The sequence below is a fragment of the Exophiala oligosperma genome (genome assembly GCF_000835515.1).
Source record: "Exophiala oligosperma strain CBS 72588 unplaced genomic scaffold supercont1.3, whole genome shotgun sequence".
In the NCBI taxonomy this organism is placed as follows: Eukaryota; Fungi; Ascomycota; class Eurotiomycetes; order Chaetothyriales; family Herpotrichiellaceae; genus Exophiala; species Exophiala oligosperma.
Genome location: NW_015622820.1, coordinates 3804477 through 3830312, shown reverse-complemented (window position 1 = coordinate 3830312; position 25836 = coordinate 3804477). Strand labels below are relative to the sequence as shown.

The 25836-nt window shown below is 50.9% G+C and overlaps 10 protein-coding genes across 10 annotated transcripts; 4 read left to right on the top strand and 6 right to left on the bottom strand.

The window, feature by feature from the left end:
- Positions 1 to 305: 305 nt before the first annotated feature.
- On the bottom strand, positions 306 to 1862 carry PV06_04095 (uncharacterized protein; the record flags this gene model as incomplete). Its single annotated transcript, XM_016404943.1, has 1 exon — positions 306 to 1862. The coding sequence occupies one exon, from the start codon at positions 1860 to 1862 to the stop codon at positions 465 to 467; it is 1398 nt and encodes a 465-aa protein (XP_016265948.1). The 3' UTR covers positions 306 to 464.
- Positions 1863 to 2278: 416 nt separating this feature from the next.
- PV06_04094 (uncharacterized protein) lies at positions 2279 to 4058 on the top strand. Its single transcript, XM_016404942.1, has one exon. The coding sequence runs from the start codon at positions 2348 to 2350 to the stop codon at positions 3959 to 3961; it is 1614 nt and encodes a 537-aa protein (XP_016265947.1). The 5' UTR covers positions 2279 to 2347; the 3' UTR covers positions 3962 to 4058.
- Positions 4059 to 4206: 148 nt separating this feature from the next.
- Positions 4207 to 7365, top strand: PV06_04093 (uncharacterized protein). Its single transcript, XM_016404941.1, has 5 exons — positions 4207 to 4391; positions 4441 to 4564; positions 4615 to 4803; positions 4851 to 6900; positions 6956 to 7365. Exons 1-5 carry the CDS (start codon positions 4382 to 4384, stop codon positions 7049 to 7051), a joined length of 2469 nt encoding a protein of 822 aa, XP_016265946.1. The 5' UTR covers positions 4207 to 4381; the 3' UTR covers positions 7052 to 7365.
- A 27-nt stretch (positions 7366 to 7392) lies between these two features.
- Positions 7393 to 11763, top strand: PV06_04091 (uncharacterized protein). Its single transcript, XM_016404939.1, has 2 exons — positions 7393 to 8629; positions 8780 to 11763. The coding sequence occupies exons 1-2, from the start codon at positions 7643 to 7645 to the stop codon at positions 9434 to 9436; spliced, it is 1644 nt and encodes a 547-aa protein (XP_016265944.1). The 5' UTR covers positions 7393 to 7642; the 3' UTR covers positions 9437 to 11763.
- On the bottom strand, positions 9596 to 11502 carry PV06_04092 (uncharacterized protein; the record flags this gene model as incomplete). The annotated part of the gene is made up of 2 exons (XM_016404940.1): positions 9596 to 10696; positions 10750 to 11502. 2 exons carry the CDS (start codon positions 11500 to 11502, stop codon positions 9596 to 9598), a joined length of 1854 nt encoding a protein of 617 aa, XP_016265945.1.
- Positions 11764 to 12351: 588 nt separating the features above from the next.
- PV06_04090 (uncharacterized protein) lies at positions 12352 to 13787 on the bottom strand (the record flags this gene model as incomplete). Its single annotated transcript, XM_016404938.1, has 3 exons — positions 12352 to 12480; positions 12535 to 13567; positions 13627 to 13787. The coding sequence occupies 3 exons, from the start codon at positions 13785 to 13787 to the stop codon at positions 12352 to 12354; spliced, it is 1323 nt and encodes a 440-aa protein (XP_016265943.1).
- A 468-nt stretch (positions 13788 to 14255) lies between these two features.
- Positions 14256 to 15537, bottom strand: PV06_04089 (uncharacterized protein). The gene is made up of 2 exons (XM_016404937.1): positions 15181 to 15537; positions 14256 to 15117 (listed from the first exon to the last, which is right to left on the bottom strand). Exons 1-2 carry the CDS (start codon positions 15181 to 15183, stop codon positions 14779 to 14781), a joined length of 342 nt encoding a protein of 113 aa, XP_016265942.1. The 5' UTR covers positions 15184 to 15537; the 3' UTR covers positions 14256 to 14778.
- Positions 15538 to 15734: 197 nt separating this feature from the next.
- PV06_04088 (pantothenate kinase) lies at positions 15735 to 18186 on the bottom strand. Its single transcript, XM_016404936.1, has 3 exons — positions 17699 to 18186; positions 17362 to 17644; positions 15735 to 17306 (listed from the first exon to the last, which is right to left on the bottom strand). The coding sequence occupies exons 1-3, from the start codon at positions 17951 to 17953 to the stop codon at positions 16519 to 16521; spliced, it is 1326 nt and encodes a 441-aa protein (XP_016265941.1). The 5' UTR covers positions 17954 to 18186; the 3' UTR covers positions 15735 to 16518.
- Positions 18187 to 20650: 2464 nt separating this feature from the next.
- Positions 20651 to 22216, top strand: PV06_04087 (uncharacterized protein). Its single transcript, XM_016404935.1, has 2 exons — positions 20651 to 21840; positions 21894 to 22216. Exon 1 carries the CDS (start codon positions 20686 to 20688, stop codon positions 21445 to 21447), a length of 762 nt encoding a protein of 253 aa, XP_016265940.1. The 5' UTR covers positions 20651 to 20685; the 3' UTR covers positions 21448 to 21840; positions 21894 to 22216.
- Positions 22217 to 22533: 317 nt separating this feature from the next.
- Positions 22534 to 25067, bottom strand: PV06_04086 (uncharacterized protein; the record flags this gene model as incomplete). Its single annotated transcript, XM_016404934.1, has 5 exons — positions 22534 to 23309; positions 23363 to 23953; positions 23998 to 24410; positions 24465 to 24664; positions 24716 to 25067. The coding sequence occupies 5 exons, from the start codon at positions 25065 to 25067 to the stop codon at positions 22820 to 22822; spliced, it is 2046 nt and encodes a 681-aa protein (XP_016265939.1). The 3' UTR covers positions 22534 to 22819.
- Positions 25068 to 25836: the final 769 nt, after the last annotated feature.

The window sequence follows — 25836 nt, the reverse complement described above, 5'->3', positions numbered from 1 at the left end:
AATTTGACAGCGGATTGGCACAATGACCAGCCTAAGTGGGCGGAGGCTTTTCCATCGAGCCTCGGGATCTAGATAATTTCCCGCATAGTCCCCGAGTCTGAAAAGGAGATTTCAGTAAGCAGAGAGGAAGAATCTCTGCTGATGATGAGCTCCCGATTCCTCGGGGTCCAGGTGACAGACAGTATCAGGACATATTCCGTGTACGGCGTATGTTATCATGAATATTAAAAATAGGAACATTTCGTAGGAACACATTCCATGCGGAATACATGTTCCGGGTTTCGGTGGCGAGATGGCGTGTTTCATAATGTCATTTCATTTCCGTCAAATAGCGTAGACGTCGTCATAATAATATATATAGGTGAGGTAAGGCGACATCACATCACCCCGATTAGGAGGCCGATTAGTTAATCGGGAACCTTGGAGTCATGATCCATCCACTCTGATTTTCTCGATCTTCGAGGTCAGAGCTTCAGCCATGGTGTGGTGGCTATAGACTCGAGCATTCCATACCCCGAAATCCTTCCAAGGTCTGCAAGCCGACTTCTAAGCCAAAAGACCTGTCTATTTTGAATATTCTCAAGGTTTGTTGCAAGTGACAAAGGCCAGATGGTCATTGAGATAAAGTAGGGCCTGATATCTTCCTTCGATTCACGAATCACGGGGGATTCAGGCGTAGGGGTAACATCGAGCGCTTCCAATTTGAATCTTTCCAGGCTGAATGGCAGACTGGATGCAAGGTCCAAGGCCATGTTTTCGGCACATCCTGCGCACTCGGCGATTTCGCGTTCCACAGCAGCTACGTGTCCAAAATGATTGCTTTGTAAAACCCTGATACGCGTGCTGAGCGACAGCATCCGAGTCGAGTAGTATTGATTCCATACCGCGGCATGGGCGAGACTGGAATAGCTATGGACCGTAGGAGAGAAGAAATTGGAGGTTGGGAATTGGCCGTGATCAGGGAGAGTGTACCGCTGATATGACCAGGTGCTAGGGAAATGCAATGCCCAGTGTTCTAGGGTTTTGTCAATATCCCGCGCTTCTTGCGCAAATCTCTCCGCGTCTGTACGATCAGATTCGGTATGACTTTTGAGAGATTCAAAAAGCTCATGACGGAGATTGGCCAGTCGAATTATAATACGGTCGTATTCAAGCTCTAGCCCGCGCTCGCCAAACGTGCTGCCTTCAGTGATCCATGCAGGTAAGCCGTTTTTCCTGAGTAGCGCAGACTTGATCATTCCACGTCGTGTATATTTCATGATGTCAGTTGCTGGTTGATCCTCACTAAGACAGTGCTTCCACATGTTCAGGACGGACAGTGCGCCGTCGTGGTGTCGGAGGCTTCGCGCTCCAGTAATTTGTTGATCGAGCCCCTTTACATCGTGCACTACATCTTCATACCGACTCATGAAAAAAATTGAAAGTAGGCAAGTGTCGACGTCGTTGACTACCAGGGATGGCATGGAAGTCCGCGCAACTTGCAGAAGCTGGTGGTATTTCAAGGATGCTTCAATCGCAGCTGGTTGATACTTGTATCTCCGTGAAAATACCGCCAGTGCCATGCAAGAAACGGCAAGGTCAATGATAGGGCTCTCGAGTTTGGGGATCCACGCAAGCAGGTAGTCCTCTGAAATGGCCTTCAGGACCCTCGGCGTATCTCTCGGAGCCTTTAGGTAGTGATTGTAGTAATATAGCATGGCCCGTGTCTTTAGTTCGACCCAGCCGCCGGACAGCATTGACTCGAAGCCGATGGTGCTGCTTTTCTGGAGTGATGCCCGAGGGCCTCGAGGGCGCTTCTTGACCCCACTGGCATAGGAATTTTCATTGTGTACGGCAGAAAGAGCATCCATTCCATAGCACATCCTCCTAGACTTCAGACATCTCTGACAGGTCGGTCGTGTTTCATCGCACTACGCTAATTAACGACAGAGCCTTGTGAAGACGGCTTGACTCACCTTGATTCGCCTGATCTTGCAGGTCTTACATCCTCCACTGGGGAAAGTCATATGCGCTATTAGGCTTCTCTTCAACAAAGGACCTAAGATGAGATCACAGACTTTGAACAAATATTTCAGGGATCACTCGTTCCTTGGAGCACGTAAGATTGAAGAGACTTATCGTCTTCGAAGTTGACTACAGGGACGACAAGAACAGAGAAAACGAGCCTGGTATCCATCGCCGGCAATAAGCAGTGTTAATTCCGGGAACTATACGAGAACGAGATGGCTTTCCTATCGGAGAAAACAAAATAATTATCCGAGCCGGTATTTTTTTTGGTCTGGCATGCATACTGTAGAACAATTTGCGCGCCAGCACATTACAACACAACACCCTCACTTGGTCTCCCATGGCACGATTGCAGGCTTCGGAAAGTATTGCCAGCGACTCCGCATCGAGCAGCAGCGATTCTGACTCAAACGACCATGGAGATTTCCCAACACCTCCAGCCAAACGACGGCGCATCTCGATAGACACTGACGACAACAACAACGACGACGACCACGGCCTCGACAACGACAAAATCCGAACCACACTTGAACCAGTCTCATTGTCGAGAGTGAAACCTCCCACAACACACACTAGAAACTCTTCAGTGCCAAAATTGCACTCGATACCAATTACCTCGACCACATTCGAGAGCCTGAATGTTGCGCCATGGTTGACACATTCACTGGCCGCGATGGCAATTCAACACCCTACAGAAATTCAACGAGCTTGTATCCCAGAAATAATGAAAGGAAGAGATTGCATCGGAGGATCGAGGACGGGTACCGGCAAGACGGTGGCGTTCGCAGTTCCTATTCTACAAAGATGGGCAGAAGATCCCTTTGGGATATACGCCGTTGTTCTCACTCCAACTCGAGAACTTGCCCTCCAGATCTACGAACAATTTCAGGCGCTGGGCACACCGCAGGGATTGAAGACGGTCTTGATCACTGGCGGCAGTGACATGAGGCCGCAAGCTGTGGCGCTGTCGAAGCGTCCGCATATTGTTGTTGCGACACCGGGTCGGCTGGCTGATCATATCCTGCACTCTGGTGACGAGACCGTCATCGGGCTAAAGCGCGCCAAAGCAGTAGTCTTGGATGAGGCCGACAGATTGCTTGCTCCTGGGCCTGGTTCAATGCTACCAGACCTCAACACCTGCCTTACTGCGCTACCGCCGGCTTCCTCCCGATTAACGCTTCTTTTCACGGCCACAGTTACCCCGGAAGTTCGTGCCTTGAAAGGTCTGCCACGCCCAGAGGACCGGCTGCCTGTATTTGTTTCCGAGGTCACAGACCTGTCCGACTCCTCCGTGGCGTCCAGTCTACTTCCCACAAGCCTGTTGCAAACCTACCTTCAAACTCCCATGACGCACAAAGACGCCTTTCTACACGTACTACTTTCGGTGCCTTCGTTCACAAAGGTGCCTGAGCCGAGCATCATCATTTTTGTCAATAGGACGGCCACTGCTGACATTCTCCATCGAACACTGCTTTCACTAGGGCATCCTGTCACCTCGTTACATTCTGAGTTGGCGCAGATCCAACGGAATCGCAACCTCTCCGATTTCCGGGCAAGGAAGTCTCGTATACTCATCGCAACAGATGTCGCATCAAGAGGCCTCGACATTCCAGATGTTAATATCGTCATCAATTACGACGTACCTCGAAATCCAACAGACTACGTGCACCGCGTTGGACGTACCGCAAGAGCGGGAAGGCAAGGTACGAGCATTACTTTTATCGGCCAGCGGGACGTGGCTTTAGTTCTAGCAATCGAAGAGTACATAGGGGCAAAGATGGAAGAATGGACCGAGGAAGGGGTCAACATCGAGACCAGAGTGGTCCGAGGTCGGACATTAAAGGACGTGGCAGAAGCAAAGATGGATGCGTTGCGAGATGTCGAGGGAGGGAGAGACGTTAATGGCTGGAGAAGGAAGATTAAGAAGGACAAGAAACGTGCGTTGGAGGTATGAATGAATGTTTTGTATGAAATGCTTGGATAATATCTAATGTGCCTGGAGAATGCAACTGTCTCTGCATATTTGGTCTGATCGAAAATCTAATTTTTGATTAATTCTGGCATGACACAGAGTGAACAGAGTAGATGTTGTATTCAACGCAGCCTCGCAGCGGATAAACAATAATGCGCTCCGATTGGACAGGACGAGAACCTGCGCCGGCATCATTTCCTCGTGCGCATCGACTCTTGCTTAGAACGATTAAACTTGTCGAATCATTTGCAGCCCAATTGAATACAATTTGCGATGCCATAAGCGGTCTCTGTGGTCACAAGAACTAATCTCGCTCTACTCATATCCTCCTCTCCATACCGCTTCCAATGAGCCACTGAAACCGCAACGTGGCCCCTCTCCGGGTCAGCGCAACGGGACAACATGACCTCTCGTAAGTCTTGTAGATGTTCTTACGAATCAGCAGCTGATTGTTTCTTCAGTAAAGCAATTCATTCGCAATGTGCGAGCGTCAAAGACCATCGCCGACGAACGAGCCGTCGTTCAAAAGGAGAGCGCAGCAATCCGAGCCAGCTTCCGCGAAGAAAGTCACGATTCAAACATAAGGTCATTACACGCGACAGTATTTCCCATAGACAAAATCTGACCGTTAACAGGAGGAACAATGTCGCCAAACTTCTCTACCTCTTCACGCTCGGCGAGCGTACACATTTCGGTCAGATCGAATGCCTCAAACTACTCGCCTCCCCTCGATTCGCGGACAAACGCTTGGGCTACCTGGGGACTATGCTCTTGTTGGATGAGAACCAGGAGGTCTTGACTTTAGTGACGAATTCGTTGAAGAAGTAAGTTCTCACAGCTCTCGTGCTCCGGTATCTCTAACTTGCCCTAGCGATCTGAACCACTCCAACCAATATGTTGTTGGCCTTGCTCTTTGCACCCTTGGAAACATTGCGTCCATCGAAATGTCCCGAGACCTCTTCCCCGAGATTGAAACGCTAATATCGACTGGGAACCCCTACATTCGTCGAAAAGCGGCCTTATGCGCAATGAAAATATGCCGCAAGGTTCCAGACCTCCAGGAACATTTTTTGGAAAAGGCGAAATTGCTTCTACAGGACAGAAATCACGGGGTTTTGCTCTGCGGCATTACCCTGATCGCTAACATGTGTGAATTTGATGAAGCAGAGGGTGAAGAAGGCCTGGTCGAGATGTTCCGACCTGTTGTCCCTCACCTTGTTAGAACATTGAAAAGTCTGACCAGCTCCGGTTACACTCCTGAGCACGATGTTTCCGGCATCACTGATCCGTTTCTGCAAGTCAAAATCCTGCAATTGCTGAGAGTACTTGGGAGAGGTGATGCTGCAACGAGTGAATTGATGAACGACATTCTGGCCCAAGTAGCCACCAACACCGAGTCTACCAAGAATGTCGGAAATGCAATTCTGTACGAGTCCGTTCTCACCATCCTTGATATCGAAGCCGACTCCGGACTGCGCGTTCTGGGGGTTAATATCTTGGGAAAATTCCTGGCAAACAAAGACAACAACATTCGCTATGTTGCATTAAATACTTTGATCAAGGTTGTTGCGATTGAGCCGAATGCAGTCCAGCGGCACCGAAACACCATTCTAGAGTGTCTGAGAGACCCAGATATTTCCATTCGCCGACGAGCTCTGGATCTTAGCTTCACTTTGATTCGGGAAGACAATGTTCGTGTACTGGTGCGGGAATTGCTTGCCTTTTTGGAAGTTGCGGACAATGAATTCAAGTCCGTCATCACCACACAAATTGGGATTGCTGCTGATCGTTTCGCTCCTAACAAACGGTGGCATATCGACACCATGCTCAGAGTGGTCAAATTAGCCGGCAACTACGTGAGGGAGCAAATCCTGTCATCCTTTATCCGACTCATCGCTACGTCACCCGACCAGCAATCATACTCGGTCCAGAAGTTGTACTCGGCTTTGAAGGCCGACATCACCCAGGAAGCCTTGACTCTATCTGGGGTTTGGGTCATTGGTGAGTTTGGGGACGCGCTCCTCCAAGGGGGGTCGTATGAAGAGGAAGAATTGGTGAAGGAAGTCAGGGAAAGCGATATTGTCGACCTTTACTACACGATATTGAACTCAACATATGCGAATCAGGTTGTGACTGAATTTATCATCACGTCTTCCATGAAACTGACCACCAGATTAACCGATCAGTCACAAATTGAGAGGATACGACGACTGATGCAATCGAGGACGTCTGATCTAAGTGTCGAGATCCAGCAACGAGCGGTGGAGTACAGTAATCTCTTCGGATATGAATCCATACGTCGCGGTGTCTTGGAGAGAATGCCACCACCAGAAATCAAGGAGGAACAGCGTGTGCTTGGACAGGCGACTACCCCAGCCAAGGACAAACGAAAGACGCTGAAGGCAAAAGCAAACACCAAGGTATCCAAGACCACCGAATCAGACATGCTTCTGGATCTTATGGGCGGTTCGGATGTACCAGCAGTGAGTGCTAGCGCTACACTCAACGGTCAGCAACAAACTGCAGACCTCCTTGCCGACATTCTTGGTGGTGGACCCGCCGTTTCGAGCCCTCCACCGCAAGTCAAAAGTCCAGTACCAACTTCCAACACCGATTCCATCATGGACTTATTTGGTAATGGTACAGCCAAGGCTGCCAGTCCCGCTCCTTCAGGTCCACCGGCACATCCGGCTTACAATAAGAACGACCTGGTGGTTTTCATGCAGATATCGAAGAATAGTTCTGGGGCCCAGATCGTCGCTCGCTTCAAGAACAACTCATCTTTTGAGAGCATGACGGGCGTGGGCCTCCAGGCGGCGGTGCCGAAGAGTCAGAAATTGACTCTGCAGGCCATTAATCGGAGCACCCTTTCTGGTGGTGACGAAGCTACGCAAGCCATGAAGGTCGTTGCAGCGACTGGAGTGAGTTAATCTATTGACTGTTTTCTTTGTATCTACTGCTGACCCTGAATCTTAGTCCCTGCCTCCGAAACTCCGATTGCGTCTGAAGATATCCTACACCAAAGAAGGAGGGGCGCCAGTGACGGAACAGGTCGACTGGACCGAGCCATGATCTTGCTTGAGCATAGTTCGCATATACATTCTCAGATGTACATCTGGCACAGAATCGCAGAAGAAGTGAACCAAATCCGCTTGACGTTACAAGTCTTCCTAGACTACGTAGAGCCTCTCGGTTGGATCGGCTTGTCTCCCGTGTGGAAATGCCCTTCGACAAGCACCTATGTATTCCGATGCCAACCGTTGAAGACGGAAGCCCTTCCGCATTCAAGTGCCTTGTACCGGTTCTTGCCAGATACCCGAGCCACGTTCTATACCTAGATAGTCATCGATCTTTGCCCTGATTCCCCGTAGTTTCTGACCTTATAGGCGTTGCTGTTGGCCCTTGAGATCCGGTTTGTCGGGCATTGGGGAGCGGAAAGACGCCGATAATCCATCTTGGGCTTTTGACAGTAAACCTATGAGATACTCCGTAAAACACCAAGCCAGATATTCATATCTGCACACAACATGTGGTCTTCTTTAAACTGATCAAGCAGCAATCAAAGTGAAGTTCTCTTGGTGTCGCCTTCGACCGCCATTTTCTGGAACCAAGCTCTCCATCATAACCGAGGAGTCAAGACCAAAGCCCGCAACGACAACCACTATGTTGGTTTCACTGGCCCTCGCCCTGATCCCGGCCATTGTGGTCTACACACTGATAAAAAACTATTTCCTCCTGACGTCGAGCATTCCGGGTCCGTTCGTGGCGCGCTTCACCGACGCGTACCGAGCGCTGTTGGTGTACCGACGCAGACCTCACGAGGTCCATCTGGCGCTGCACAAGAAGCACGGCGATTTGGTTCGCCTGGGTCCCAACTACGTCTCCGTCACCGGGTCGCGGACTTATGTCCCTCAAATCTACGGCATCGGCAAGGGTCTCGTGAAGTCGGACTTTTACAGTGTCTTTCAGAACGTGGTCAACGGTCGACGAGCCGCGAGTCTGGTGGCCGAGACCGACGAGTCGGCTCACGCCAAGTCCAAACGTCTCATCGCCCACGCCTACTCCTTGAGCACCCTGGTGGAATACGAAGGGCTGGTGGAGAGGACCACCGTGTGTTTCTTGGACGCCCTGGAGGAGAGGTTTGCCACAACCCGTGGCGCGACAGGCGACAAAAAATCCCGTCCCTCCCAGTCTTTGGACCTCGCTCGATACCTACAGTTTTTCGCGTTCGACGTCATTGGTGAATTGACTTTTAGTCGACGTCTGGGCTTTATTGAGTCTGGCACCGACGTCGACAACATCATGGCGGCCATAGGAGCAAATTTTTCTTACTTCTCCGTGTTGGGTCAGATGCCGTGGTTGGACGAGACTCTGCTGGGTAAAAACCCAATCTATGTCAAATACTTTCGAAAGAGTGTCAGTTCACCAATCCTGATCTTTGCTCAACGTCTACTCAAGGAACGTCTCGAGGATTTGGATGGTCAGGATAATACTGGTGGGGACGACAAAAACCGACAAGACCCAAAAGGAAAAGGAGGAGAGTCCTACAACAGACCAGATTTCCTCACGAGGTTTCTCAAAGTACGAAAAGAGCAAATGGAAAGTCACGACGAAGCTTTGTCGGATGGTCAAATCTTGTCCTACCTTTTCGTAAGTGAACAACCAAAACACCCTCGTCTCATTATTCCTTCCTCCTCTGGTCCCCTCAAGCAATCCCAATCACTGTGCTTCTCACCATCTTTGCTCAATTCCAACCTTCATGAATACCAGCTTACCTCTTTTTTGTTCCTCTCCATCAAGATGAACATCAACGCCGGCAGTGACACGATAGCTTCAACACTCCGAGCCATTTTCTATCATCTACTCAAGAATCCAACGTCCCTGACGGAGCTACAATCGGAACTCGATGCTGCCGCCAGAGACAAAAAGATTTCCGTGCCTTGCCCGACTTGGGTCGAGACACAAGAAAACTTGCCCTTTCTTTGCGCGGTGATCAAGGAAGGTTTGAGGATGAACCCTGCCTTGTCACTACCCTTGGAAAGAGTCGTCCCCGCCGAAGGACTAACACTCCGGCACGAAGACAACACCACGACATCCTTACCCCCAGGAACGATAATCGGCATCAACCCTTGGGTGTTTCAAAGATCCACCGACATCTTTGGGAAAGACGCAGAACGATGGAACCCAACCAGATGGTTGACCCCGGAAGAAAAATCGACAAAATCAATGGAGCACAGTCTATTGGCTTTCGGTGCCGGGAAAAGATCTTGCCTGGGGAAGAACGTTGCCCTCCTGGAACTTCACAAACTCATCCCGGCCATGCTTTTGAAGTTCAACATGACCCTGACTCACCCAGACCGGGAGTGGAAGGTCGAAAACGCCTGGGCCTTGAACCAAACCGACATCGAGGTCAACTTGTCACTGAGGAACCCGAGGCGGAATCCAGAGGAATCATAATGAGAGAGTCAATCAGGGAATTGATCCAACACATACGAGTGCGTGTTTTGTTTTCGGGTGTTGGAACAGGGGCCGAAAAAAAAACAATGCAGATACTTCCATCATCTCATATCGGAAGGATGCAACTACTATCCGTACTCCCTGACGTGAACGGTGGTCTCAAAACGATGACCGAAACCCACCAGATTCGATAACCTCGACCAACACTTTCAACGAGCGCCAAATGTCTTCGTCCCAAGACCCTCTCAGAGCTCCCATCAGCCTCCGACTTACAATGCCCATGCCGGTATGGACAGTTCTAGCCCTGCTCCCTAGACCGTGCACGGTCGAGCAAACGGAGGGGATGGAATCACCGGTCTGGTCATCAAGACCCAACATCGCTCTCGCCTTTGCCGGGATCCGCTGTATATTTGTATTTCCATTCATATTGTGGTGCACCACCACCTCTTCTCGACCTCCTCCTCCGTGCACACCGGGTTGCTCAGATGCGTCCTCCAACTGTGTAAAGTAAATATCAAACAGAATCCATGCTACGAGACTCGACAATAACGTGTCGGGCGCCGTTGGGAAGATCTTCCCGAGTGTATCGATATAAGTCTGGTCTGCCACGTCCGGCGAACAGACTTCGAGCACGGATGATGAATCAAGCCGTGGCACTCCATCAGGGTAATTGAAAATGGCCTGCGTGACGGCCCTGAGGATTCTCTCCATTTTTCGGCACCTCGACCGTGTTGCCACTTCTTCGGTGGGAGAAGACAGATGGGATGATGGCTGGCCGACGATAAGATCAAGTCGATCGTCTCGTTCGTGCCTCCTTGGGTTGATGAATGTCGATGACTCTGAGCACGTCGACCACCTCCTCGCGGACACAGTGAATGGATCCGCCAAGCACGGCGACATTTGCGAGCCGGCGACATTGCAGACGCCATGCCGGGACTGGTGACACATCGGTCTTCTTTTTGGGTTACTCAAAGATGCAGGCACAGGCCTTGGCTGTCCCGAAGAGTGCGCCAGTTGGACCTCATCGGACGGAATACATGTTGTCGCAGCAAGAGAATTGGGCTGAGTCATTTGTGTCGCCACCTCCTCCCCCGGAGTGTCATAGGGGCTGAAGGCAGAGATCTCAACCGTCGATTGTACTGGTGTCGATGGACTTTGGGAAATTTCAGGGGTCGGTGCTGATCCCTTGCGACGGGACACTGGTCGCTGAATCTGGACAATTCTTGGTTTGCCAGATCCAACCAGTACAGTTGCAACCATCTATGAACCGTCAGATCGTGCCTCACTCATCAAAAGACAGAGCTTGTACTCACAACTTGACCGTCCGCATATTCTGGGTCATCCTGACTGCAAGGGTGCTCGACGATTTGGAAGAACCTTGCCTTGAACCGCCTGCGTCTCTCATCGTGAGATGTTGTATTCGCCAGCCATCCCGACTCGTCCGAACAGACAAAGGCATGTGATGTCTGATCGATGGGGGTGACTGGAAAGGAGTCGGACGCAGTACTTTCATCATTGTCATCGGCCTTGTCGTCCGTCACTGACTCGGCACACATGAAATCTCCGGTCGTACTGATGGTATCTTCCTCATTGCAATAATATGAAAATATTTGCAACTTGTCCAATACAGCATCATTCAAGGTCTGACTTGCAGCTCGACTATGAGAAAATCCAAAGTATGAGTCCGTTTCGTCTTTTGCGTCGTGCGTGATGGGACTCGGAAGCGGGGACGTGACGGTACTGGCGGCATGCTGTCGCGCAAGTCCACGGAGGTCATCAGAGCTTGTGCCCGATCTTCGAAGTTCTCTCGAGCACGGCGTTGCAGGTGACTGTTCATCGCTCGTACGCGGAGTTTGCGTCAATTTGGCCGGAAAAGGAGCTTTGATCGGGGGCACTGATGATCCGGTCGCCATCCTGCGAAACCGGGCCTGAAGTCCATTTGCTTTGGATCTCACCGACCGAGTTCGCTCTAGAAGCTTCGAAAATTGCAGCCGGTGACCATCGCACGTCGGAGGGTGTGCTCGAGGTGTCGAAGGGATGAACGCTCTGTTGGCCAAATAATTCATGAGGCAGGTTCGAGGGCGACTCAAGAGTCATGTGAGATGTAGAACCTGATGTGTACATTGTTGTCCCTATGTGGGAAATGATTCAGTATAGATAAAAAGTGCCCGTCGAGGGGGGAACAGGGGAGGCAGGGGAAGAGGAAATGCCATGAACGCCGAGTCGATATAGAACGCGCATCGTGTGTTGCAAATTCAACTGTCATGGCGTCTGGTCGAGTTAGCCGTGCGACCAGCCGCCTGTCTCAGACATAATTTCATGTTTGCCCTTGCATTTCCCGTCAAATCTAGGATCTCGTGGTACACAAAACATCCCGCCGCTGAGGGGGGGAGCTGGATCCGGCCAGTTTGAGTGTGTCTCTAGTGTGGGAGACGCATCCCTTGCGTCAAAAGCCAACTTTACATCCGATGACAAGCGTCGATCAGTCGTAGCAGTAGCACCGCAGTAGACACCATCGTCGAAATTAAACGGAAGTTCAGTGTCTCTAATTGTCATGCCTTGCATGGTGGAAGCACAGCTCTGGACCCTTGTGTCGCAAACAACGTGCCGCGAAACCAGGTCAATTCCTAAAGGGGGGCGATTGTAGGAGAAATTTCGTCTTATTTGAACTCGTCTCACCAGAATGCAGCCTGCAGTGTTGCTCCCTTTTTGGACTTGAATCAGTGTCCCTATTGAAAGACTCGCGTCGAGTGGAAGGTCGGACAATTCACAAATATGTACAGTCTTCGCATGCTGAGCTTGGGCCGGATCAGCTTATCGGGGCTAGGCTTGTCAATGATCTGGCCAACTGATCGGATCCCACATGCAAAGGGAAAGTGGAAGATCTCGATGGGGAACGGGATTAGATTGATGAGCTATATATGTTCGATTGGCTCTTCTGGGAGCAAATGAGTGTGCTCTGATGGTTCCTCCTCCCTTCCTGGAAGTAGAGCTCGGATAGGTGGCCTCACGAGGTCGTTGAACATAAAGGTACCATAAACAAGCTACACGTTGTCAGTTATCTGCAGTAGCTCGCATGCATGCTTTTCGCCACTTACGAGTGCAAATCCAGCCACCTGAAGCCATTTGAATGATTCCCATCCTAACCCGAGGGAGACGAGCCAGATGAAAAGTGTGCGGCAGGTATCGATGATTGAACGAGATGTTGCCGAGATACTCCTCGTCACAGATAGTCCAAAGAAATTGAAGCCGCCAATTGACACCATAATGGCGAGACTCGATATTCCAATTGCCCTGTTGGTGAAAATTTGTCGATAACCTTCTTCAGCATCAAAGAACCCTTGCCTCCCGGATGGTGTAATGCCGACACTGAGATGTAGAATTACCTGCACAACAACAGTTACAATGAAACCAAATAGCCCTTCCCAAGCGACTACTTTGAGTGGCTCGAGTGCGTAGTGTTCCAAAATCCACTCTTCCAGGCAGAACTGGGTCGCGGTGAAGATTTGAGCAAAAGCGATCAGGAGAATACCGACAACAGTCTTGAGGACTTCTGCACTGGCAGCCTGGGCAGCCACAGATCGCACCGCTAGATGCAGAGCAAAGAGTGTCTCCTTCGGATCCTGCGGAGGTGACGCCTTCTGGTCACCAGATGAGATGACGCCAGCAAGGCCGACCAAGGCGACACCTGCCACCACAATGACGAGCGACAGCCAGTGATAAATGTAGAGTCTTCTCTTGAGGAATAGTACGCTGAAGAGACCAACAAACAACACCAGTGCGCCTCTTGTCATTTGGTATATCGAGGCGGCCACAAATAGCAGGCCGACATTCATGAGTGTGGTTCCCGCGATGTCGCAGCAAGCTGGGAGTCCGAGCAGTGTCACTTTCCAACCCATCAATGGAACTCGATCATCAGCATTCGGCACGAGAGGCTTCAACGCGGGGCTTGGAGCATTTCTCGAGGTCGGTCGCACGGTAACGTCGTCGTCATCGTCTTCTTCTCGCTCCTCGGTATTCACGGGCTGGTAGAGCAGAGGAGCTTCGCGGGTAGATAGGATAAAGTATCGATATAGGAAGAAACCAAGGATCACAAGCCAGCTGCCCATTTCGCCAATGAACATCTGTACACTGTTTATCTCGTCAGCCAAAGGTTCGGTTCCGCCTTCCGGAGTCTGGAGTTTCTTTACGTTTGGATAACCGGCTGCTCAAAGGTCTTGCGGTGATGCGGATTTTCATCGTCACAGTTGCGTACACATTGTTGGTCCTGATACTTGGTGAGGATTGTGTTGGCACAGCCCGTCAGTAACATCATTCCCACCAGGATGGGGATGATTGCTTTGGTCGCCATGCTGGGCGGTGTTTCGTCCGGCAGTCGAGCTGTGTGGTCCCTGATGAGCAGAGACGGATGGTCTATGCCAGGCCTAAAACAACACGAGTAGCATGAACAGCAGAAAGGTTTGAAGTCGCGTGCAATACGAGCACGAAGATTAGACGATGATAAGGATGATTGAAGCTGGAATCTGGAATGTACTGTAGTCCGGAGTCACGCAGGCAGGATCACCGGGAATGGCCTCGGCAGGGCTACGCTGGTGACTCTGGTGGCCCGTGCCTGGGTATGATACAATAGGTGTACTCGGTACTGTGACCGGAAGGTCAGGCGGGCTGCTTACTAGGGTGAAGTATTGAACGAGGCTGGGTCGGCTCGTTGCTTGCCCGTCTTCGCACTGGCGGTGGCAAGGGTCCCCCATGGTTACAAGGCACATGATTGTCCATCCTTACCTCGAGAGTAGTTCCCCTGAACAAAGCAGTCTTTCGTCAGCACAATACTTTTATGTTTCTACACTTTTCGTACGGAATATGTTAGCGAGGTAGTGAGTGCGTACTCTGCACTCGGATGCCCGTACCTGGGGTGTGAACACAGCACCTGGCGAGATGGCGAGCGACCAGATCCCATATCCGCAAACTCGAGTTCTTCCAATACTCGACATGGGCGGATGGTGAGGGATATCGAGCAATACTACCTTGCCAGGTACTGTGTCGCACTCGAGACACTTTTATAGTGATATGATAACGGACTCGGCCCCCGTACCTAGGTATTCTTTGCACCATCCGGAGTCGTAGCTACCACAGCCTCCCAGTATAGCATGGTGTTTGTTTACAACCACTTTGACGTCCCCAGACATACGTAGCGTCTCAGTGAATTATAACTGGTGCTGAAATCCATGACCCTTCGTAAAATATATGCGCAACTGCCCGATATCTGTACAACATTTCCCTCATTCATTCATATGTCCAATACAACTTAGTCGTGTCGCTGAAGGAGGCAAAAGTAAAAGTCATCAACCACCAGTCGAGTATACCCTACTCGGCCTTCGTACACTCGACAAACTGCCACTTCGACTTCTCCGCCGTCTTCTGCTGCCATTGCTCCGCACTTTTCTCTCTACCACGACTTCTTCCCGACCTATTCTTCTGTTGTTGTTGTTTAACGAATTGAATAGATATATCAGCAGAATTGTCCCGAAAAAAGTTCCGAGGATGGCGCCGGCGAGGGTCCCGCCGGAATATTGGCCCGAGCAGGATGGCGAGGAGTTGGTGACAATGGTCGTCGTGGCCTGTCTCGCAACGAGCACGGGCGTTACGGCATCGAGGGCGGACGCCGGGTTCGGATGGGGTGACTGTCAGACTCGTTATCAGCGATTCCGTCTCTCGCACAACCCAACTCCAAACTGCGCGCGTACCATGTTTGAAAATCTTACAAGGACTACCAACTCTTCCCTGCAAAGTGCGCACTTTCAGTGAGCGACGTTGGCTGCAAAATAGTTGATGTTCGCTGTCGTAGTACGAAACCCATGCGCAGGCGCTAATACTGTGTAAGGCTTTTGTTTTTGGAACGGGTAAAGGGCTTGCCAGCGATGAAACTCAGGTCGCAACGGGATGCAATACGAATGATATCGCAATCACTCGACGAAGCACTGGCGACAAGAAGGATGCGACAAGCGAGCGTAAGTTCGCAAAGCGAAACGGGAGTGCGGATAGTAGTGGTGGTGGTGGTGTTGTTGACAGTCGCATCATGGTTGCCGATAGGCTTGTTTAGCCATTTACCGAGTTAATAAAACAAAGCGAGACTTGCGCTCACCAAGTTGACGTCAGCAGGAACTTCACCAGCCACAAGGACCAAGCCTGTGGGGGCCAGCTACGAGTACGTGTACGAGTACGAGCACGAGTCCAGAGTACCACTAGCAAATGGTTAGTCGTGGTAGTACGAATACTTTTGTATTCTGTATCAAAATTACCTCAGGCACCTGGAATAGGTGCGATCACTTTTCATACTTGTACTGCCTCTTTACCTGTGCGTGCATCCGTCATTGCACATGGTCAAGCCATGCGATGCACAGACCTAAATTAACCCCAGACTGACCGACCCCGCCAGCAGTAGACGAAACTTCAACAAGCCTCTGCACTCCACACAGTCTATCAATTGTCATGATTTGTTCCCCCTACAGAAGAAGAGCGTCGCCTGGCCGGGAGATCACAAGTGAAAGGGGGCCGCGGGACGGGCGAGATCGTTTGCCGACACTTGTTGCTGCATCGATTCTAGCATCCTCACAGCGGACCTATACCTTGAAGTCGTCTAATTTGCATCGAGGTTGGGCATCCTTCTGTCTGACACTCACATAGTATGTTCTGAGAGACCGAAGGGGTTGTGATCAATAAGGAAGTGTTGAGGAGATGGCTCACTCGAGCCCAGTACTTTTGAGATGTCGCTCGCAGTGACAGTGTGCCATCACAGCGACCAATGAACCGACACCAACACCATGTTCGCGACAACCCAAAGTGAAAATAACCAACTCCGAGTCGCAAAGATAGGAACAGATACCGAAGTCGCATTGTCGGAGCCATGGCTTCTATCATGCTGGGTTGACAGTCACTTCGACTTGCTTTTCTTCTGTGCTTCCGGTCTCACTCAAGGCTACTAGCCTCATTGCTCAGCTCTTATCAAACGTTCCAGTCTCAAGCGGTTAGTGCGACGCCGGTTTCAGGTCTTTTGATGTTGAGGCTGACTTCAGAATACCAGTTCATTCCTTTGACAGCACTCTTCCCAGCTTGAGGTCCTCCAGACTATTCCGCCGACCCCAGTTCTTCGGCTGTCTCTTGAGAAAGGCTCCGACGGACCCAAGATAGCCTTCGTGTCGCAGGAAATAGGCCTGTTTCTCGCCTTTGGACCAGAACTTGATGGCGTATGAAAGGGTGTTCATGGTCTGGGTGTGGCCACGAATGAACGATCCCCCGAAATATATGTGTTTAAGGTTGTGCTTTTCCGATTGCAGATATGCAATCTGTCCGATGTTGTTAGATATAGCGTAGAGGAGACTTCGTGCCATGTCCTCGATTTTAAAACCCTGCACGCGGCCTTCATCCTCGTCGTGCGGATCGCCGTTGGAGAGTCCTTCTCCGTCTTCTGCATTTCTCTCGGCAAGCCTTTTCATCCGGAATACTTTACCAAATGTGCTTGCGATTGTGGTGGCCTTGAGGCCAATCTTGCCATATCCTGTGCCATAAATATCCCCCACCAACATGTCGACGCCGCTGTTGTCGCCCTTTTCTGCCAAGGCGAGCATTTCGTCAAATGTTCGCGCCCCGGTGAGCAGAGAGAGTATTCCCCAAAAGGTGCCGCCTCCTAGCGATGTTCCGCCAACTCGCTGGAATTCACCGGGACCAGACACCTTGACCATGGATACACCAGACCCGATGTTGACAAGGAGGTAGGGGTAGACGTCCGCACGAGCCTCGACAAATTGAATCGGTTCGTCTTCGCTATAGGTAAAGACTTCGCCAGGAATCTCCGTTATGAAGAAATCGAGCCCTGTTGAGCCTTGATTAGCAATGCCCCAGGCATGCGATAGACAGTAGTAACTAACCGATAATGAGGCATTCCATCTCATCTTCCTGGATGACATCGACATGCAATACTTCCCTCATCCTATTATAGAACTTGAATGCTCCGCCCCCGGTGGCCATGACACACAGTTGATGAGGAGCAGAACCGTTCAATTTTGAATGAGTCTGCTTTAGTTCCTGGATGAAATCGATGCAGAGGTCGAGGCGATCGGTTTCGAAGTTAACGAAGTTCAAGCGACCGCCGCCATGGGTCGAACCAGGTTCGCGGGAGAAGTAAACCAGCTTTGCCAAAGAGCCGCCAATCTAACAGAGGTCAGGAGATGAATGGATAGGTGTCATCAGTGTCTGGATACATACATCGACAGCTACATGACTGACCACATCCGTGTGGTGTGGAAGTCGGATATCATTGCGTTCCCAATGGACGAACTCGCTGCCTGCGCCATTCCTGCCGCTGGCATCTTCGTCCACGATAAATGCGCCTTCGACGTTGATCTTGACAGATGCAGGAATAGGAGGCGCACGAGGAGGTCGGCCAGGGCCATCGCCGTCGATGATTGCGGACGTATCCTCAATGTCGACGTCCATCGACGGTCTCTCTGGTGCCGCCATAGTCGACGGCCTCGGTCAATCCAGCCAGTCGCCCATAAAATCAAACAAGGTCTCGTCGTCTGGGCACGAGTAAAGAGGCATCTGCACTCAGAAACCTCCAAGGCCTACTGGTTCTTGTTGCATTCTTGTTGCCGATCCGGCTGACCGAGAATCGCGCTCAGTTCGGTGGGTTTGGATTTCTCTTACTCGGCAATATAATAAAAAAAGTTGCAGGCTTCGGTGTGAACACGGGCGGACCAAGTGCAGGTGGGACGATTCGGAGTACGAGTACAATACGGACCTCGGCATGGTTGAGCCTTATAAGGCTGGCTGAGGAGGAATTCTACCTAGAGTAGCTGCACTTTTAGGCCTCGCTCGGGCTGTAAGAAGGGCCGCTTTACCAGGGCAAGTACAGACTCCAGAGGGCATCCCCGCTATCCTACCGCGGGGCTTGGTGGGCTGAATCTCGGACTTTTCGTAGCCGCCAAATAGGTACCTAGGTAGTTTAGGTAGTAGCAGAGGAACCCTGAGTTTGGGGTCTTAGAGTATGCTACCGTGGTAGTTGAGCTGCTGGCCTTCAATGTCAGGGTTACATGTGGGATTCTGATGGTACATGAATCAATTCGCTGGAGTTCATTCGCATCTGCTAACATTATTTCCTTTGGCCTTTTACCCTGCGCCAGAGTGGTTGATATGTCCCGTCCAAGCCTGTACACGTATTTCAGGAATGGACAATCTAGGCTAGGTACATGATTCACACCAACATCCTCAATAACTTTCCAATCACAATCGCAGACACCACAGATGTCAAGCATAATGCTTCATAATTGCTGAACCCATCGGCTGTTGGTGGCGACTGGGGATTCATGATCGGGGACACTGCCGTTATTGCGGTGCCTACGAGTGTAGCCTGCGCACACTGAGTCGGAGTAATTCCCTTCACATTGTGAGACCGATGCTTTGCACGCTGACAAGGTTGGTTTCTCCTCGTTTTGAGCACTTACCACTTCACAGCATCGACTAAGAGCCACTCCAGTTCCACACTGCAGGCCACCGGAACAAATTCCTAGCGATGAATTTTTAGCTGATAATGTTGAGCAAGCAAGGAAGAACAATATACCGCTACCATCTACACAGCAGGTATCCCCAGCTGTGGAGTTGACGCACCCTGCCCCAGCTAGATAGAGACAGAGACTACTGCCGTTGGGACAGACGAACGTGGTCTCTCGACTTGCATGAACCGTGGCATGACAACGGGACAGGTAGCAGTGGTTGATAAGGTAAAGAAGTGTGACGGCGGTGGAGGTCTTCATAGTGGATTGACATCGGAAAGCGGTGATCAACAACGACTCCTGAACAGATTTACGATGGTCATATCTGTTCTCTGTAGAATTTTAGGACTTATAGGGGCACACGACTCTTCGTGAATAGTCCGAAATTGCGCAGAGACATTTCCGCAGCAAATGTCTCGCTCACTCCGGTCGGCGCACATGAGATAACCAAGCATATCTCATAGGCAATCCACTGCCATTGTAATTATAGTTGTTGCATCGTATCTCCTGTCGGTATCGGTATGGACTGCGTTTTCAACATCGACATGAGACAGGCCAATGTTTCCTCGTGGCCCATTGCCTCCCTCGAACGAAAGTGGTTGTCCCAGTTCAATCTAACGTTGCTTCTTGCGGTAGGTAAACCTCTCGCCAAGTTCGATCGATGATTCCTGTGTCCAGATGGGCTCGCCAAACATCTAACTGCCACAGGGTTGCTCCAGAACCTGGATTAGGAGGTAGATGATATCGGATTGGAAAAACAAAAAGCGTAGCGTAGTTTCGCGGTTGCATTAGGCTTTCCAAGAGAGCGTTGTAGGCTGGCTTCGACAGCAATACTTCCCATAGAAGTCGCGAGATATTTCCGTCTGTGAGCAGCTCTGAATCTGCTTGCGCAGGGATGGTAAGCGTCCAGCCCTTTTGCCACGGGGAAAACGTCACGGTCGACAGGTTTCGAAAGGGTCTCAGATCCAGCTCCCAATTCAGTTCCTCCTCAAAGACATTTAGTCGCACATGGCGAACGCCTTCAACGAGCCTCAAGGCGGTCATCCTATTCGTAAACACATCTAGAGCTTTCTGACAATGGATCTCCCAGATTGCTAGCTGCACAAAGGCCCTTCGTGCCTCGTGGCGCACCTGGGTAGGCATGTCGGCGTTCAGCAGCCACTGGTGATCTGCTCGGTATGGCCCTCTGGAATCGGAGGCACAATAACAGCCGGATGTGCTCGAGACGAAAACGCGATTTGACCAAAAGGCGTGCTCATAGATCCTCCAGCGAATTTCAACGGGTAGTTCAGGTAAGTGTGAAACGATCTTTGCCAATCTGTCATCACGGCCATCGATAGGGAACAAATAAGGACGAGCAGTCAGCGTGTGATGGTATGCATCTTCCGCGAGCTCTAATTCAGCCATGATACGGAATCATGAGGAATCATAAAATAGCATTGGGTCGTAAGAATGAAACTGCGGAAGTGCGCAAAACAAATAAAGTATCTATCTATCCTAGAGCAGCGCGGTGACTCGCACTCTGCACGAAGTTGATCATGTCGATGTCTTCCCCGGACTAATAAATATACTTACTTTATTCGGTCTCGCCCCACTAATCGATCGTCATATGCGACTTTTGTAAATCGAGTGCCCAAATCAATTATTTTCTTCAACGCGCATTGAATTACTCCTTCCCCACACCCCAATACCTGTTCCACAATGTCAAGAACAAAAAATCGTGCTCGCGAACAGGGCAGTAAGAAGCGAAGCCTTGAAAACGTCGACGGAACCGAGAATGACCATTCTTCGAAGCGACAGGCCTCGAAACCTCCTCCTCCTCGCAGGCCTACCGAAGTCGATGAGACCATTGCGATGATGGATCCTGCGCTTCTCGCCGATCATTGTGCTAAGACGATGCGAAAGCACAACCCGAAAAGCAGCTCTATAGAGCTAGAAGAACAATATCTCCCAACAAAGGCATTCCGAGATACCACCAGCTTCGCCGGAATCCATAGCACTGGCCGACTCGGGGCTTTTCTTGAGCAATTCACAGAGAATGGCAAAACAGTCTTGACTGCGTGCGACGCCGAGGCAGCGCCACACACGCTCGTTATTGCTCCTTCGGGAATACGGGCGGCGGACCTCTACAGAGAATTGCGCGTTTTCAATTCAGAGCAGTCCAAGGTGGCCAAGTTTATTGCGAAGCACATGAAACTCCAGGAGAACGTGGAATATATGCAGAAAAACAAAGTGGGGATTGTCATAGGGACACCTGCAAGAATCATGGACGTGATAGCGGCCGGGGCAATCAAGCCAGGCAGTGTTCGGCGGATAGTGGTGGATGGGTCTTATTGTGACGAGAAGAAGAGGAATATATTTGGCATGCGTGAACTGTTTCAACCGCTGCAGGCATTGCTGAATCTGGAGGCTTTTCGAACTCGGTACAGCACGCAGGACCGGCTCGAAATTCTGGTGTTTTGAGTTGCATTAAGCATGTTGAGAAAATGATTTTCTCCCTCACGAGAGAAGCTGCCGGCTCTATGCCCACCCTCTGACCTTTTCATATTAAGGTGCGAGGGATTTGGGCTAGAATGGATTTGAGTCCAACCATCAGCAATACATATGCACAATCTGGATTTACATCTTACACGCACGTCGCCAGCTGATTAGTTGGCCGCGTCGGATGAGCGAGTCTGTCTATGAAGCGCATATTCCAATGGATCAAGATATTGGCCCTGGCAGCAGCGACTCCAACTACCCGAGACGCAAAGATCGCTTTGTTGAGGAACCCATCCGACCACTGCGGAAGGTCTAGAGCAGAACTGGATAAGATACCTTGTCGCTTATAATCACGAAGAAATCATATGTCGCTCGGTAAGTGCAAAGCTGTCAAAGCTACAAAAAAACATGCTGACAATTCATCCCAGGAACTCTACTGCGATTTCTGAATTTGTTGCAGATCATGAGCAGTTCAATGGCAGCGCCGATGCCCAAAGGAGAGGCTGGCATTAAAATAGTGTTCTCGTGTTTATAATAGGCCTGGTGAATAAGATATGAGCATCGTTCATGTCAGGCGAAATCACCGGAGCAAGGTGATTGATCTTCCTACGGGTTTGACGGACCAATGGGCTGTTCAGCACCATACCCTGATATGTTGTTAGCACGTAGAACCACGAGGCCTGGCTTGGAAGAAGGGAAATATGCACCTTGAACCTTGAAATTAACGTCGTGCCCAAAGGGACCTTTCGCCGTCATCGTCTTCGTGAGGTCTAGATTCGTGTCCTCCAGACATGAAATCGTTGGAGAAAATGTCCTTGACAAAGGTATGCTTCGAACAAGCAACAACCCATGTGTGGGAACATTCATATGGTCCATCAGTGAAAAATGGACCGCGCATAGCCCAGTAGACGGTCGAGCGCAGGGGTGAGGGAGGGAAAGACCGATATGAACTCGCGTTAGGAGGGTACTTACTCCTCTGTCACGAGTTCTTGACTGTTCCCGGGATAATGAGTGTGAATGGGCCGATGAAGCAGTGGACAGGCTTATTGACTGCACACTCTCTTCGTTGGCACTCATACGCTCATCTCACGGACAGTATTTTCTTTTTTTCGAGATGCCATGATAGGGACTGTACTGTCGTGGGCCAGCTGAAAATTCACCTGTTTCGGCTCATCGCCTATCTGAGACCATGAACATGTCGTATGGCGACAAACTCCAAGAAGGTCATCTTACTGCAGACACTCTCTTAGAGATACAACACTGATTCTGAGTCCCTTGATTCTAGGCTCGTTGTAAATTAAGCTCGAGAATTTTACCGACCTTTCCATGTCTAGTAAGACAGATGGTATAGTCTTCATTCTGTGCCGTCAAAAAACATGCTGAACGGGTCGTAGTCCGGCAAATTCGCCGCCGACAGCTGACTCATGTCATCCCAGGGAACATCGGGGCCACCAGCGCTCATGTCGAGCAGTGCGTCGAAGTTGAACGGCTCTGTTTCAGACATTGTCATCGCGTGCCTTGGGCGACCAGCCCCTGTTGTGGCCCAACTCTGGCCAGCAGGGGAATATTGGCTTTCTAGAGGTTGAACGACGTCCAAGTCCAGGATCTTGTCTAGGTACTGTTCAATAACCTTGCGCCTTTCAAGATCCCTTCTCTGGCGGTACCTCCCGATATCCTCGGAAAACCGAGAAAGAATCTCAAAGTAGTGCTTGGCTTGCGGGCTCATACAAGCCAGGCCCCTGAGAACTTCGCAGGTGCGGGTGAAGCCATGTTTGATGTCGGACCGAGATTCACCGGCGAAGATTGCGAAGCCCAGGACCAATCCTGCGCCAAAGACCCAGGCTCTGTGATCAAGATCAATTTTCCTGCGCAAGTTGAGAGGAGAGGGGACTCATACTTCACAAAACAAAAGTTGCCAATCAGAAGGCAGGACGAGGCGTATTTGTCGCAAATTTCCGCCATGTACAATGCAGAGGTGAGGCAAACTTGGGACAATTTCGACACCTTGGATGCAACCACTAGATCGGCCGGATGTGTCGAGGGATATCGGGGTTTGGGTTTCAGTCGGCCCACGAGATCTACCGTCAAGAACGGCCGGGTGACGAGAATGACCGTGAAGTAGTACACGCAGGATACGTGTAAGATTCCAAAAGCGAACTGACGATCGGCCGAAGTCGCACAAGCGCTGTCATGACAAGGAAATCGACGAAGGTCAACCGGAAGCGTTCGGCTCCACGCTCGCAGTTTGACCAGGGCTTCCTCGGCTTGAAGAATGTCAATCTTGTTGACGCCGCCTAGGTTCTGAATGATCTCATCCAAGAGTGAACACGCCGTCGCAACTGCTTGAACGGTTTGGTTACCGTTTCCAATCTGGTTGGCTTCAGATCCCTCGAGATAATCAACCCGCACCAAAGGGAGGCTTCCAGGCCGTCCGAGAATGGAATTGGCGACCGTGTCGAGTGTCCGTAAGCTGTGCCAGAGCCGTAATCTGCAGTGGTGAGCGAGTAAACACGAGTCGAATGACCAACGTACCTGGTCCTATGCTCCTCGTCCAGAATGCCGCCTCGCGCGGTGGTCATGTGCAGGCCAAGGGCGACGGCAGCTTTGGATGCAACGCCCAAGTAAATGGCCGCGGTGTTTCGACGACAGGCGCCCATCATGTAGAAGGCCATCAAGGTAAACAACCGGACCATGCTGAGGCTGGTGTCGTACAGCATGCCTTCGAAAGCTAGCTTCTGGACCTTCCTCAGATACGAGGAGGCCAGGTGTCGATCTGCGTCGGAGGAAGCACGAAACTGAGCCCCTATGGCAATGGCCATGTACAAGGGGGCCAGATCGGCTTCCACGGACGGTGACGAACTCACGGAGCCAGCAGGGATTTCACAGCTTTGTCGCCACAGCATCTCTACCTCACTTGATGAGAACACATCGAGAATGCCGCTGGTCTGTCATCCGTTAGCGAGGGAAAGAAGGCACGAGTCAGCTCGACGCCCACGCACAGCTTCAAGAAAACACTCGATGAGAGGACGACTTTCCTCCAGGTCTTCGTCAACGACCATGGTCGCATCCCCCTCAAGCTCGGCCTCGAACATGATATTGTTACTATGTCCATCGGTGAAGTCGGTCGATCCGATGCACTGCCTGACTTTCTCTCGGAGAAATTGCAGAAATGATAACGAGGCCGTGGCCCCAATGTACACTGAGACACATGTTAGTTAGCCACTCACGACCCGACTCTGATCTGGAGTACCCTTTTCGCCCTTGGAAGTGAGCAGCATGCGGAAATCAGGGCTCTGGCCGGGTGTCAGGGGCTCAGCAGCGGTGGTCGACACACTCGGGGTTTGAATCTGGGTGTGGCCGAGACCGCCATTTCCGGTGTCTATCGTGGTCGATTGTGACCCTGAGATGGACGGTCTGAATGATTCAGAGGGGGGACGGTGGGCTCGTCTACTGTCTGAATAGCTGCACGAGTGACCACGGTCACGGCTGACGCATGAGGAACATGGTAGCTGGGAGTCACAGCGGATCTTGGATGTTTTGCAAGCCACACATGCTTGGACAGACCGCTGGCGATCCTCAGGCCTTACTCTATTTCGAGGCATACTTACAGCTTGACGTGGTCGCCAGATGGCGAGCAGCAAGGAAAGGACAAGATCAGATGGTCGGTCAACCTGGATAACTCTGCAGCGGGAGACCAAGATGAAACTTCTAGACCGTGGGAGTCTGTTGGTTACTGATCACGGATTGCTGATTGCTGATTGCGGAGACCGAAGGAGATGAGGGTTGACAGCTCCATCATCGACGGGAAGGTCTCGCTTGCTAAGGAGGGACCAGGCCCACATATAGTTCTGCACTGGCCCTAGTGCTTGTACCCTTCAGGTGCGATTAGCCTTCAAGCGCGCTTGTCATAGCAGCTGTAGGGGGCATTTTGTTTGAGTTTATCACGAAACAATCATTGGTTAGATAACTCAAGGGAGTCAGGCTTGTCCACGAGGTGGCGTTTCTTTGTCCCTAAGCTAGGACGGCGTTTTTATGCTTCAGTGGCTCGAGAGCATTTTCCTACACATGCAGACTGCAACCTGAGAAGTATCATGTTGTGGCCATGCTCGGTTTATCCTCGCAGGCCTTTATCAGTATTCTCCAGACAGTGATCTATAGTTTACAGAGAGACTAGACGGAAAATCTGGCCCGGATGAGTCTTTAAAGGACCGATAGGAACGTGTCTCGGACATTCCTAACATCGCCAATCAAAGCTCCTTGGTGACAGGCCACAATGTGGACGAAGGTGCTTTGTATGTTAGAACCCTGCTTTCGCCCTTTGTAAGAGACAGCTTCAACACTTCTTAGGATGGAGCTGAAGGGTCCTTTTGG